Source organism: Caloenas nicobarica, chromosome 1 (genome assembly GCF_036013445.1).
Source record: "Caloenas nicobarica isolate bCalNic1 chromosome 1, bCalNic1.hap1, whole genome shotgun sequence".
NCBI lineage: Eukaryota > Metazoa > Chordata > Aves > Columbiformes > Columbidae > Caloenas > Caloenas nicobarica.
In genome coordinates, this window is record NC_088245.1 from 216,002,998 (window position 1) to 216,016,335 (window position 13,338).

Here is a 13,338-nt window from a genome sequence, read left to right on the forward strand (position 1 = left end):
CACAAAGTCTATCTGTAAAGGGTCAGCACCACGCTCAGGCAGGGCCCGCCTCAGCTTCCCAACACAGAAAGCTCTTCAGTCTATTGCCTTTGAATGCAAGAAACCCTTGCAGACAAGAGGAAATCAATTCTCATGGATGGAAGAACGCTACAGCACACAACTTCTTAGCATGCACCCTGCTGCTTTTAGTGTGTGATGAGACTGAAATACAACCATTGACAGAGGAGGTACTGTAACCGGTTCATTTGGACAAACCAGTCATGGTATCTTGTCCGATGATGGTGCTTTTGCCAGTATCTCCACTGCTGCACTGACATCTCCTTCTGCATCAATCAGCGCCTCCAAGTTCGCACTCTGGTCCTGGAAGCCCATGGCACTGAGCTGCTCCATTTGTCTCCAAAATCTGGCCTGTGGCACCTCCTCATCCATCTCCATCTGATGTTCTGCTTCCTCCTCATCTGACTCGAAATCTCCACCGTCCTCAGACTCGCTGCTTTGTGCCGAGTCGTCCATGCTTTCCAGATCCAGCTGCACGCTTGGGTCCTCCAAACTCAGTATAAAATCCGGTACCTCTGTCGAGAGGGTCTGTAATCCCAGCTGGATCTGCAGCAACGCCTGCAGCGCCCGCGGGTTTCTCAGCAGGGACGAAATCTCAGCATCCTCCATCTCCGGTGGCAGCTGCTGTACCTGCTGGTCTTGAAGTGGAGAATTTCCATCACTCGGTATCTCAGCGCTGTTCAGCAGCACTTGCGCGGGGCTGTCGGGGTTTGTTAACGCGCTCCCCAGGTTGTGCATGAGCTCTGGGTCTCCTGTCAGCTGCTCAACCATGGTCTGAACCTGCCCCGAGTTGGGCACCACCCGTCCTGCTGCAGGACCCAAGCTCAGCGAGGTAAAACTGTCACGTGTGCTGCTGATGGAGAACTGGCCATCGCAGTCACCTGCGTTACCACTGACCCCGTTGGACCGTGGAGCCCAAGGGTTGGGTAATGGCCTCCGGTTTTCGGTGTGGGCTGGTAGCCTGGCTCCACTCAGGGGTGGGTTACTGTCCTGGGGAGAAAAGGGGTTGTTGCCCATCTGCACAGCGTCCAAGATGGGCTCCTGAACTTCCCTGTACAGCTGCTCCAGAGCACTGAACCCTCCAGGGATGCTTTCCAGGTTGTTCATGGCCACATCATGGTTCCTTATCATCTCCTGCATTACGGCAGGGCTACTGGAGGCCTCTAGCATTTCTCTGATAGTATGTGGGTGGGTGAGAATGTGACCAATCTCGGGATTTTCTTCAGCCAGCTGCTGCATCTGAGGGCTGGACATGAGGAGGTCCCTGACAACATCGGCATTTTCGAGGACATCCCGCACCAAGGCAGTCTGCACCTCCCTTACCAAGCTGTGCAGGGGCGCATCTTCTTCTTGAATGCTGCTCACCAAGTCCAACACGTCTGTGGAGTCCAGGCCCAGGAGATGTACGCCTGTCACCCCGAGGAGGAACCCCAGCAGAAATGTGTTGTTGTTGATGGTGCTCAGATCCAGGCCTGAAGCGAGGATCCTGGACAAGAGGTCCTCCATGGTCTGTGCCACTATTTCCTGGCTGGAGGTCAACAGCTCAGACAAGTTATGATGGATTAAGCTTGGGTTTTGCATATCACCTGTGCTTCCCAAGTAGAATAAGTTGGAATTACTGCGGCTGGGAGGTCGCATCAGGGCGGTTGCTCTTCCTTGACCTGCCAGGCCATCCTGTGGTCTCTGCTGGGACCTGATGACAACGTGGATGTTGACCCCACTGTGAACTCCATGCTGGCTCAAAGTGTCTTGATCCTTGAGGACTTTCCCAGCAAATATCAGGACCAGCAGATCAGAGGATGCTTTGAAACGTTTGGCAACTTCTTCCTTAAACTCCTGGATGGTGCTGCTCTGAGCAACCTCAAACTGCTCCTTCTGTTTGAGGGTCTTCACAGTAACTTTGATGATATTTGAGGAATCCATGGTGACAACAGGCTGACCGGTCTCTGCTGCCCCTTTGCTTCTGGGAATGGTGACTCCGAGACCAGGACTGCACTTTGCTCTGTTGAAAAGCAGAGGTGCTGGCAGGAGGTGACAGAGGGTGACGGCTGCCAGCAGAAACAGGGGGGTGGCAGTTACCCCTGCTATGGTGACAGCTGCGGGGAGGGAGCAGTGACACGGGGACAAGGGCCACCTCCCTTCGCAGTGCACATAACAGCCAGATGTTGCACAGCTGCTCCACTCGCTCACCACCCGAGCAGTCCCCCCATGTTCCTTGCCCCACTGCGGCCTCCTGCCCCTACAGAATGGCCATGCAGCGTCCCTGTGCTGTGACATCACTGTTGATGTCAGAGTGAGCAGCGAGGGCCCGGAGAGGGGACATGTCCCTCAGAGCTGAGCTCAGGCTTCCTCGCCTCCATTGTCCCCAACTGAGTCCCCAGGACACGAGGAGAACCACACCATGGGGACCCCCAGGCTCAGGGGCCTCCAGGACCATTTCCATTCCACGACTGGCAGGTGAGCATTGCCAAACCCACCGCAAACCTCTCGGGCACCCACCCTCCCGGGTCCGGACCTTGCTCCCCCGTTTCAGCGAACACCCCCCTCCTGCCAGGTGTGCTACAGGAACATGGAGCACCTCGAATTGTCACATCAACACCCAGTCTTTGGGTCCCACTGTGGGTTTGCTGCCAGCGCACCCATGCCCAGGGTCAGCCCTAGAATAACAGAATGCAGGATGGTTTGTGTTGAAGGGACCTCCCCAGCTCCCCCAGTGCCCCCCTGCCATGAGCAGGGACATCTGCACCAGCTCAGGTTGCTCAGAGCCCCGTCCAGCCTGGCCTGGGATGTCTCCAGGGATGGTTCAGCCACCACCTCTCTGGGAACCTGGGACAGGCTCTCACCACCCTCAGGGCAACAATTCCTTCCTCATGTCCCGCCTGAATCTCCCTCCTTTAGTTTAAACCCATCACCCCTTGTCCTGTCACAACAGGCCCTGCTCAAAAGTCTGTCCCCATCTTTCTCATCGGCCCCTTTTCAGTCCGGAAAGGCCGCACTAAGGTCTCCCCGGAGCTTCTCTTCTCCAGCTGAACCCCCCAGCTCTCTCAGCCTGTCCCACAGCAGAGCTGTTCCAGCCTCGGGTCATTTCTGGGGCTCCTCTGGCCCCTCTCCAGCAGCTCCATGTGTGTCCTGTGCTGAGGACCCAGAGCTGGCCCAGCACTGCAGGGGGGGCTCACAGAGCAGGGCAGAATCCCCCCAAACCTGCTGCCCACAGGGCTGGGGATGGAGCCCAGGATACGACTGGCTTCTGGGCTGCAAGCGCACATGGCCGGGTCATGGCCGATCTCTCACCCCCCAGCACCCACAAGTCCTTCTCCTCAGGGCTGCTCTAAATCCCTCCATCCCCAGCCTGCGTTGACACCAGGGTTGCCCTCTCCTCTTGCAGTGCAGCCTCCACATCTGCCACCTTCCTGACACCTCAACTGTCTGAGGACGAAATATCCCCCTTTTTCAGCCCAAGCCCATAAGCACCCTCACCTTTCCAGCCGGGAAACACCACCACAAAGTGCACTGGGAGCTTTTCTTAGTTTTATCCCCAGGATTGCCCCTGTTCAGATGTTCCCAGGTAAGGGTTACGCAACCTATGCCAATTTCAATACACTTTGCACCATCCTTGTGGATGCCATTAAATTTAATTCCATGTGCACAGAGCAAACACACTACAGTACCATTACCATGACAAATCTCTCCCTCACTCAGCTGAGAAAGTTGATGTTTGTTTCAAAACAAAGACAAGAGGAGGTAAATTTGTCTTAGCATCCCATGCTTTATTTCTTGTTTATGTGATGCTCGGAAAAATTTTCACAGTCCCAGGTTGGTGCTGAATTTCTGCACCTGCAAAATTCAAAGATGACTTTCATGGAGCCAATACAAAAATCCAGGTGCATACCAGAATGGCTTAATTTGTTTATCCTTTTTTCATAGCTTTCAGGTTATTTGATGTCGATACTAATTTTTGAAACTACAAAAGTTTTTCTTTTCATCAAAAATCTTCTGATCCAGTTGCAGAGTGCTTATTTCATGTCAGCTAATCACAACACATGGTAACTCCCCGCAGGACATGGTACGGTTCCTGTTTCCAGACAGCATGCTGAGAGAATAGCAATTCCAGAGCCCCAGCACTCGTTTGCAACAACAAAGAGCTCCCCTGCAACTATTTATTTGGACAGAATGCACTGATGACAGATGCTCTTTTCCCCCAAGATCTGTCCCTCCATGGGGCACTGGTCCCTATGCATGGTGACTCCACAGCCCTCTTATCCAGTTCACTGCGAAGTGATGGGAAAAATAGTGCTAAATACAACGATGGTGGTTCTGATCACTATTTTTGCTGTTTGGTGAGTCTCCTTCCCATTTGCAGCCCAGATTTATTTCTGATGCCTGTATTAATCTGTGCTTGGGTAGTGCCTCTCCTCTAACAACTCAGGAGATAAAGAAATCTGGGATGAAAATCAGAACGATGGATTCCCAATCACACTAACAGTTCCCTCCCCACTAAAGACAGTCATTAACCTGACTAGCTCCAGTTCTTCCTGGAATTTGATTTCTGGAGCTTGTGAGGATTGGAGACTGTCCCAGGAACCACATGCAGCATTTACAGCATGTTTAGATGCCGCTGTTCCTCCTCAGACGTTGTTCATACCAGTGGGGGCAATTTGCCAGACCCAGAGCTCGTGCCTGCAATATCTGCAGAGTTTCTGGTATCGCCCAGAGCCCACAAGCAGAGCATCAACCATGGTGGCTGCGGATGTCATCTACCTGGACTTCTGTAGAGACTTTGACAAAGTCCCCCACGACATCCTTCTCTCTAAATTGGAGACATATGGATTTGATGGGTGGACTGTTTGGTGGATGAGGAACTGGCTGGATAATCACATCCAGAGGGTAGTGGTCGATGGCTCAATGTCTGGATGGACATCGGTGACAAGTGGTGTCCTTCAGGGGTGTGTCCCCTTTGTCACCAGCATGTCTGGTGTGATGTAAACTGACCCATGATCAAAAGAAAACCAAAACAACAAAAACAACAAAAATTTTGCTGGTGACACGGGTCTCACAGCCAGGTATTGATGTGCCGGGTTTTCCTGTGTATTACCTCATCATTCCCTGCAGCTGGAAGGGTAGAGGAGAACACTCCTTGTGCCCCTGATCCCTTAATCATATTTTCTGTCACCACGCAGAAATTGCTCCAAACATGCTGCTAAAATACTTCCACTTTGTTTGGTGAATGACATTCTGCAAGTCCAAAATGCTCCTGGTTACCCAGCTCATTATTCACCAGAACTTCTCCTATTTGCCTCCCTAACTCCTTTTCCTCTGGACACAAAAAACACAACACGGTAATTTGAGTAGGATTTAAACACTGCCAGAGTGTAACGACAGCATTTTACAACCCTTTATACAGAGGTCAGATATACATATACCCCTATACTAGAAGATACGGGAAATTAGTTTTATTTTTAATGTTTTCCCTCTGGTACTCATGACAGTTCTCAAGGTCAGAGTCCTTCCACAACAGGACTTGGTGAGGAGCACTTTGAGGCCCCCAGGTCAGCTGGACACAACTTGGGGCATTTTAGGATCATAGAACCACAGAATGTCCCGAGCTGGAAGCACCCACAGGATCTCGAGTCCAGCTCCTGTCCCTGCACAGGACACCCCACAGGTCACCCCGTGTGTCTGAGGACGTTGTCCCGTCTCTTCTTGAACACTGTCAGGTTGGGGCTGTGACACCTCCCATATAGAGCTGGAGGCCAAAACAGGCATGCAGACGGCTTCTTGGTCCTACACCACTCTGGAATCCAAGTATTTCACTGAGAAAACAACTTTGTACCAAATAACTTCCATCCTCCACATGGGCATACATCTATATGGGTGTAGTCACTGTTGGAAAACCTGCTGTTGCTCTCATGAGCTCCTCACAGCAGTTAATTATTCTCATTATTCAGAATAAGGCTTTTATTTCTAATCAGAATATGTCTGGCTTCATTTTCTGTTCATTCAAATTCATCCTTCTCAAGGGCATTACAATGATCCTCAGCATCAGATGTTTCCGCCTGAGACCTCCACCCTGCAATGAAGATGCCTCTACAGCTCTTTAAAAATTAATATGTTTTGCACCCTTTATAGATCAAGTGTTCTCTCCAGTGCTTGTATAATAGGTCTGTTCTGCATCCCTCCCCTCCAGACGTTTTTGCTATCATTTAGAACGCTGACCACAAACCAGAGGGCAGGATTACAGCACTGCTCTCACTGTGAGCAACCCACCCCCTCACTGCACCCACATTAACCTGCTCCTCATTAGCAGCTGATTTTAAGGCTCAAACAAACCATGGATTAGTATGAGCTCCAAACAAGTCAGCCAGGCCAAAAGCCACCGGCTTATCCTGCAGTAAGCCCAGCAATGGGTACTTTTTAGAGATCTTTAAAGTGCCCACGACATTGCAACCAACTGGGGAATAGGCCAGGCCAACCAGAGCAGTGACAGATGTTCCTCAGCTGCCTCCCACGAGGAGAACCAGGAGACCAACCACCTTAACTGTATGTATAGAAACACACACAGCCTGGGGAAAAAAACAGGAAGATCTGGAGCTCTGTGCATGGTCAGAAAGTTATGACATTATAGGAATAACTGAAACGGGGTGGGACCACTCATATGACTGTAGGATCATGATGGATGGTTATAAGCTGCTTCATAAGGACAGGTGGGGAAGAAGAGGAGGAGTCGTCACACTCTTATGTTCAGCAGAACCTGGAATGTATAGAAGATGACTATGGCGCTTGTGGAAGCCCTATCGAGTGTCTCTGGGTCAAGATCCAAGGGGTCATCTCCAAGGGGCATCTCACAGAAAGCATCTGCTACCAACCTCCAAACCAAGATGATAAAGGCTGACAAAGCAATGTTTGAGTCACTTGGGCAAGTTTTGGGGCAACACAACCTGGTTCTGATGGGTGACTGCAGCTACCCAGACATGTGCTGGAAGAACAACATAGCAGCTCACATGTCATCCATCAAGTTCCTGGAACACATAGTGGACGGCTTCCTCACACAAAAGTCAGATGTGCCAACCAGGAATTGCTGGGCTTGCTACTTACAAATCAAGAAAACCTGCTTGGTAATACCTCGGTTAGTGATACCGTAGCTGCAGTGATCACAACGTTGTGGGGTTTGGCATCCTGCTGAGCACGCTGAAGGTTTGTACTAAGACAAAGCCACGCTTTGCTGGAGCAGAACTCTAGATCAGCCCTCTCTGCACCAACCTGCTGTTCTGGGAGCGTCGGCTGCTGCACATTTCTGCCTTCAGCCAGGGCAGCACAGCTTCGACACACCGTGCCACTGACCACCAGCAAGGGTGTTCTCCTGTATTTAACAGCCAGCAGGTCCAATCCTGCAGGTTTTTAGATTAAATGTTTCCTTCCACACTAACCTACGTTAAGCACTGCACACACCATAACGAAGATGCTGAAGGGAGTGGAGCATCTCCCGTGTGAGGAAAGGCTGAGGAGCTGGGGCTCTGGAGCTTGGAGAAAAGGAGACTGAGGGGTGAGCTCGTTCATGGTGATCAATATGGAAAGGGGGAGTGTCAGGAGGATGGAGCCATTGGTGACAACCAATGATAGGACAAGGGGCAATGGGTACAAACTGGAAGACAGGAGGTTCCACTTAAATATGAGAAGAAACTTCTTCCCAGTGAGGGTGCCAGAGCCTGGACCAGGCTGCCCAGGGAGGTTGTGGAGTCTCCTTCTCTGCAGACATTCCAACCCGCCTGGACACCTTCCTGTGTAACCTCAGCTGGGTGTTCCTGCTCCGGCGGGGGGATTGGGCTGGATGAGCTTTCGAGGTCCCTTCCAATCCCTGACATTCTGGGATTCTGTGATAACCAACCTGCGGGGACACGTATGGGAAGATGCAGCACAAATGCAAACATCAAAACTTCTGGCTTGCAAGCCATCAAAACATTGATGTTTGCAAACCACTTGGGCATGCGGAGCTGTGCCACGCTGCAGCTCTGGAGCAGCCTGGATTTTGGGCATGGGCAAAAACTGAACGTGTCTGCCCTTGCCTCTGTGCCAGCCCCAGAGCTCTCCCTGATGATGACAGGATGAATGACAGTGCGGAATTCCCAAGGACAGCAACCATGTACATAGAATCATAGAATCATTTTGGTTGGAAGAGACCCTTAAGATTGAATCCAACCATAACTTGAATATAGCACTGAACCATGTCCCTAAGAGCCTCATCCATGTGTCTTTTTAACATCTCCAGGGATGGTGACTCCACCACTGCCCTGGGCAGCCTGTTCCAATGCCCGACAGCCCTTTCTGTGAAGAAATGTTTCCTCATATCCAATCTCACCCTAGGAGATCCAGAGTCCCCCGGGCCAGGGATGCCTGTCAGGACACAGGTGACGGGAGCAAGGGCAGTGCAATTGCCAGCTGACATGATAGCCTGTTCCTTGCGCTTTCTACAAGGCTTCCAGTGCCGAAAAGAAAGGACAGAACAAACCTCAGTGTAACAGGTTTTCAGTACGCAAGCTCACAGTCTTGCTGACGCTGCCAGAAGACCTAATCCACAACAGCTGCTCACAGTCGCAGAACCGTGGAGCAATCCGGGCTGGACTGGACCTTGGCAGGTCTCTGGCCCAACCTCCTGCACAAAGCAGGGTCAGCTTTAACTGGGTGAGACTCAAAAATCCCCAAGGATGGGAACTGCACAAGCTCTTTGAGCAGCCTGTTCCAGTTTACGTACTGGGGCTGTAAATGAGTTGGACCTGTGCAACCATGGACCAGCCTTCCCACAAGTGGTGGATGCACTCAGGGTGGTACCAGGGCATCCTCCTCTGAGCCTGAACAGGGAGAGACTGTTTCCCCCTGCTCTGCCCATCTGATCCTGGCTTAATCGTGCTCTCGCCTAACAGCTGAGTGCACAGGTCTGCCCAAGCACCGGCATCTGTGGGAGGAAAAGCCAGGACAGGCTCAGACGCAGTTTAACCAGGCAGCACCCAAAGTCAGGCAGCGCGTTGCTGCACCTTGGCAGTGACACAGGCGTCCTGCCTGCCACAGCAGGCAATTTTAATTTCAACCCTTCCACTGATACAACACCTTCCTAAAAGCGCAGGAACTCGCTCACTCAGCACAAGCAACTCACCAGTTTGCTGCCCCAGCCTCTAACGAGGGTTTTCTGCCCTCAGGCAGCGATGTGCAGGTTCCGGGAATCTGCTCTTGCATCAAGGGATGGGGTTTTTTATAGACCCTGGGGGACCCACACCCAGGAGACAGCTCACTTTCCCTCCATTGATCCGCACCCCATCTCAAAATGTAAGTCCTGATGTGAAGGAACATAAAATTGACACTCTTTTTTCCCATTTCAGCTGATTATTTTCACCTTCTTACATGTTCACTGAGAGGTGTGATACTGAGCAGATGTTTTAGGCTCCTCTGTTGCACTTATGTAGAGGAAATTCTCCAGATGGTGCTCATGATCCAAAGATGTCCATGACTCAAAACACAGGCTTCCGCTCCTCTTGATTCACCAGACAAGGAGAATTATATTTAATGACAGAAATGCTGAAACAGGTAAAGGAAATTCACCCTTTCATATCCCACCACTGAGGAAGATTGTGCTTCTTAGTGTCGAGCTAGCACCCCACATCTCACCTGAGGTCACCAGATGGCCTCCAATCTTTTCAGCAGACACTCAAACAAGTTTGTCTTGGCCTCCAGCAGTTCCTAGGACCAAAGGCTTATTTTTCATGGCCTTTAACACCAAAACGGACTGTTGCTGTCACGCAGCCTCAGAAAGCTTCATAACACCACACAGCATCTGTGAGATGCTTTGCTTTCATTTTCATTGAAAGGCAACTGAAACAACTCTCAGCCATCATTGTGGCTGAGCAAAGATGGATCAAAGTGCTGGTTTCTCCTGGTCTTCCCCCGCTCATCTGATCCCCGTCATTCTTGCAGCAGTGGGAGGGGTGTTTCACAGGGACTGGGCAGCACTGGGCAGTGTAAATTTTTGGGGTTGTCATATTCAGCGACAGGAGTTGGACTTGATGACACTTGCGGGTCCCTCACAACTCAGGACATTCTATGACTCTATCATTCTGCGTGCTGGGAGAAGGAGCAGGACGTCTCCTGGAACCAGCACAGCTCCAGCCTCCCCTGGTCCCTCCTCATTCCACCAAGAGCATCATGTGCTGAGGGACCTCCCAGCTTACCCTACGTTTTCAAAAACATGGACTTTGGACTGGGTGAAATATTTAAGAAGCCGACGGGAGCATGGACCAGCATTGTCCAGCATCACCTCTGCACAGCTACAGGGACACACCAGGACCCTCACAGTGGCCCGTTGGCCAAGCGTCACCCAAAGTGTCCCCACCCAAACGCTCCTTCCCTCGGACGCCTGAGCTTCTCTGGAGCCCCCTCCTCTGGTACAGCCTTCACCCCTCCTCCTTAGCACTATGACTTTGCATTCACCTCTATTAAATTAGCTGTCTCTGCATCATCCAAAAACCTGATTAGCAATGATTTTATACTTGCTTCTACACAACTGATAACAATCATACATAGCATCAGACCCAGCATTCGATCAATCCCTGCTGAATGTCCCCAGAAATATAAGGAAAACCAGCTCTCAGTGGGGAGCTATCACTGAAATAAGGCTTTGCAGATAGCCAAACTCCATTACTTGTTATATATTTCTTTATTTATTTGTTATAATGAGGTATATATCACAACGTTGTGAAAATAAAAAACTACCCACAGTTTCCTTCAGGTAACTGTATCACCCAAATGTGAAAGTCATCAGAAAATGAAACTACATGGTTCTACAGAAGCTAAATACCAAAAATAAGTACTGAGCGCCATTAATTATGTTCTTGCCCTTTTTACACTTTATTGATCAAGTCTCATATTCACTTTTCCATTATTTTATTTGGAGCTAATATCGAACTAAGAAGTTTCAAATTTCTCCAATAATCCCATTTCTCCTTTTTAATATTAGCACATGTCAAAAAGTATTTCTTTTTTTCCTTTATTTTCAGTAGCTTTGCTAAGCCTGGGGATACTTGAGGAAGACTTGCAGGCCTGGTGGTTCCTCCACTGGCTCTTCTGGACCCCTCAGGCCCACGTTATCCAGACCTGCCAATTTCCACTTGCCTGAGTCCAGTTCCTAAAGGCAGTTAGAAATGTGAACAGAAATATTCACAGGCAAAATCTGAATTGAAATGTGCACCACAATATAAAGAGGCTTGAGGTGCACTGGAGACTTTGGGGTTGCTGGAGATGCCTGAAAATTCAGGAAAATTTAGTCATCAGGAATGCACCAGAAGTGCTGGCGCGGGTGAGTGTCCCGAGGACAGGGACAGTTTCCATCCCCACCTTGCAGCACCGTCGGGCTCTGGGAGGTCACCTCTGCCCTCCCTTCCATTCACAGACCCAAAACAGGTCCCTTTTTCTTGAAAACAAGGCAGAGAGGAAGCATCCCATAGTAAAACTTCCCATTCCTTGGGGTGTGACACTGGGAACGGGAGGACACAGACCCGTGGTCCATCTGCATGGGTCAGCAGCTCAGTCCCAAAGCCTCCAAGACTGGCCCACACTATGGATCAACCCAGCTTGTGCCAACAGGTGCCACCAGGCTGGCTGGTGGCTTTGTCCACACGCAAGGTCCAAACCCAGCAGACACATCCAGGGGGAGATACCTCCTGGCTCCCAGAGGGCATGTGGGCACTTCTCTGAGCTAGAGCTGGCACCCAAATCTAGAGCTAGCCCATTCTGGGTGCAGAAGGGGGCCTAGAAATTCAAGCCAAGAGGTAGAGAGAGAAAAAGGATGGTTCTTGTATTTGCTAGCAGGCTTCAAAACCATTACCTCAGCTTTCACCTACAGAAGCGTTATGTCACTGCCCATGTCTGTATTTCTGTAGTAAGCCATGCTATCTTCCTCATCCTTAGGCAATGGGCTGGTCACACCTCCCTTTTTCAGTAGATGTGGTCCTACTACAGAAAACAGGCTAACGCCCAGTTTACCAGTGTTACTAGTGAAAAGTAGGAATATTTGCAAAACACTCTGAGGTACTTGACAGAGCAGTACTGATGACAGGTAAAGTCACATTTTTATTGCCACAGCTGATGTTATATCAAGATTTGCTCCCAGTTTCCTTCCCAGCTGGCTGCTCCAAGACAGATCTCTCTGGAAATTGTAGGAGAGGCAGTTTGGGGAGCTGGAGGTCCCTGTCCTGCTGGACTTGGCTCACTTACACCCCGTGTGGGATCAGGGCCACGTCTCTGTACAAATGTGTTGTACTTGAGTTGCATCTGACATTAGCTATCAGGGGGTTTCCCCATGCTCGGCAGCCAGGCTGGCTCTGCACATCTCCTGGGAGTCCAGAGACAGGGATGCCAAGACAGGACCTGGATGGCTCCTGTTACCACGGACTCCCCCTCTGCCCCAAAGCGCCCAGCTCAGCCGAAGACATGAGATCTTCCCTTCCTTGCCCGCAGCAGAGTTGAGGGCACAGCCCTAAGCAGCAAGAGTGAAGCAAACCCATGTTGTTGGCAGCAAAGCCTGCAGCCTTCCCTCAGCCCACGGCCAGGGAGGGACGCTGGGACCTGATCACCTGTGGGCCTGGTGAGCTACGTCCGTGCTGTGGGCTGCTCCAGACGACGGGTGGCTGTGGTGCAAACAGCCAGTGCTGGGCAGCTGGGCCGAGCAGGGCAGAGGAGCAGTGCTCACACCATCTCTGTGTCTCGCGGCCATCTGAGAGGGCATTGAGAGAGAGGGGGCCTGTCCTGGTTTTGTTAAAAAACAAGTTTATCTTTTAGTGATTTTCCTTGTCAGCTAAAGTCTTCTTACTAACTGCAGTTTTCCTGAAAGTTAGGTACGTGTTTTGGTAGACATAGCAATGGAACGCAAGGTCATTGATAACGATGCATCTCACAAGATGTGCAAGCAGGAGGTGAACTGAAAATTGACCAACTAAAGTATTCCATCCCATTCACGTCATACTTCATATAAAAGTGGGAGATCACGAGGATCTCGTCCCTTTTCCTTACGGCCGACATTGGGAGAGGACCTCGCGAGTTGTCCCTGCGGACTGAGGCCCAGTGACAGACTGAATCCAGCTCCGGTTGGCTGCAGAGTCCAGTCCAGGACTTCGGGTGCCGGCCCCACATCTGCCGGAGCAGCTGCCGGGTCTTTCAAGATTGGTTTTGTATATTTTGTATTATTTTCTCTATTTTTATTGGTAGCATTAGTAAAACATTTTTAATTTTTTCCAACTCTCT

General features: G+C 50.6%; 1 protein-coding gene across 1 annotated transcript; it reads right to left on the reverse strand.

Moving 5' to 3' along the window:
* Positions 1-258: 258 nt before the first annotated feature.
* LOC135996123 (ubiquilin-2-like) lies at positions 259-1,980 on the reverse strand. Its single transcript, XM_065647910.1, has 2 exons — positions 1,677-1,980; positions 259-1,529 (listed from the first exon to the last, which is right to left on the reverse strand). Exons 1-2 carry the CDS (start codon positions 1,978-1,980, stop codon positions 259-261), a joined length of 1,575 nt encoding a protein of 524 aa, XP_065503982.1.
* Positions 1,981-13,338: the final 11,358 nt, after the last annotated feature.

What these genes read in the sequence shown, in the direction of transcription:
- LOC135996123 (XM_065647910.1), bottom strand. Translation starts at nt 1,980, where the DNA reads ATGGATTCCTCAAATATCATCAAAGTTACTGTGAAGACCCTCAAACAG. An exon ending in GATGCGACCTCCCAGCCGCA is followed by an intron (nt 1,530 to 1,676) that starts GTAATTCCAACT and finishes TCCTCGCTTCAG; the next exon opens with GCCTGGATCTGAGCACCATC.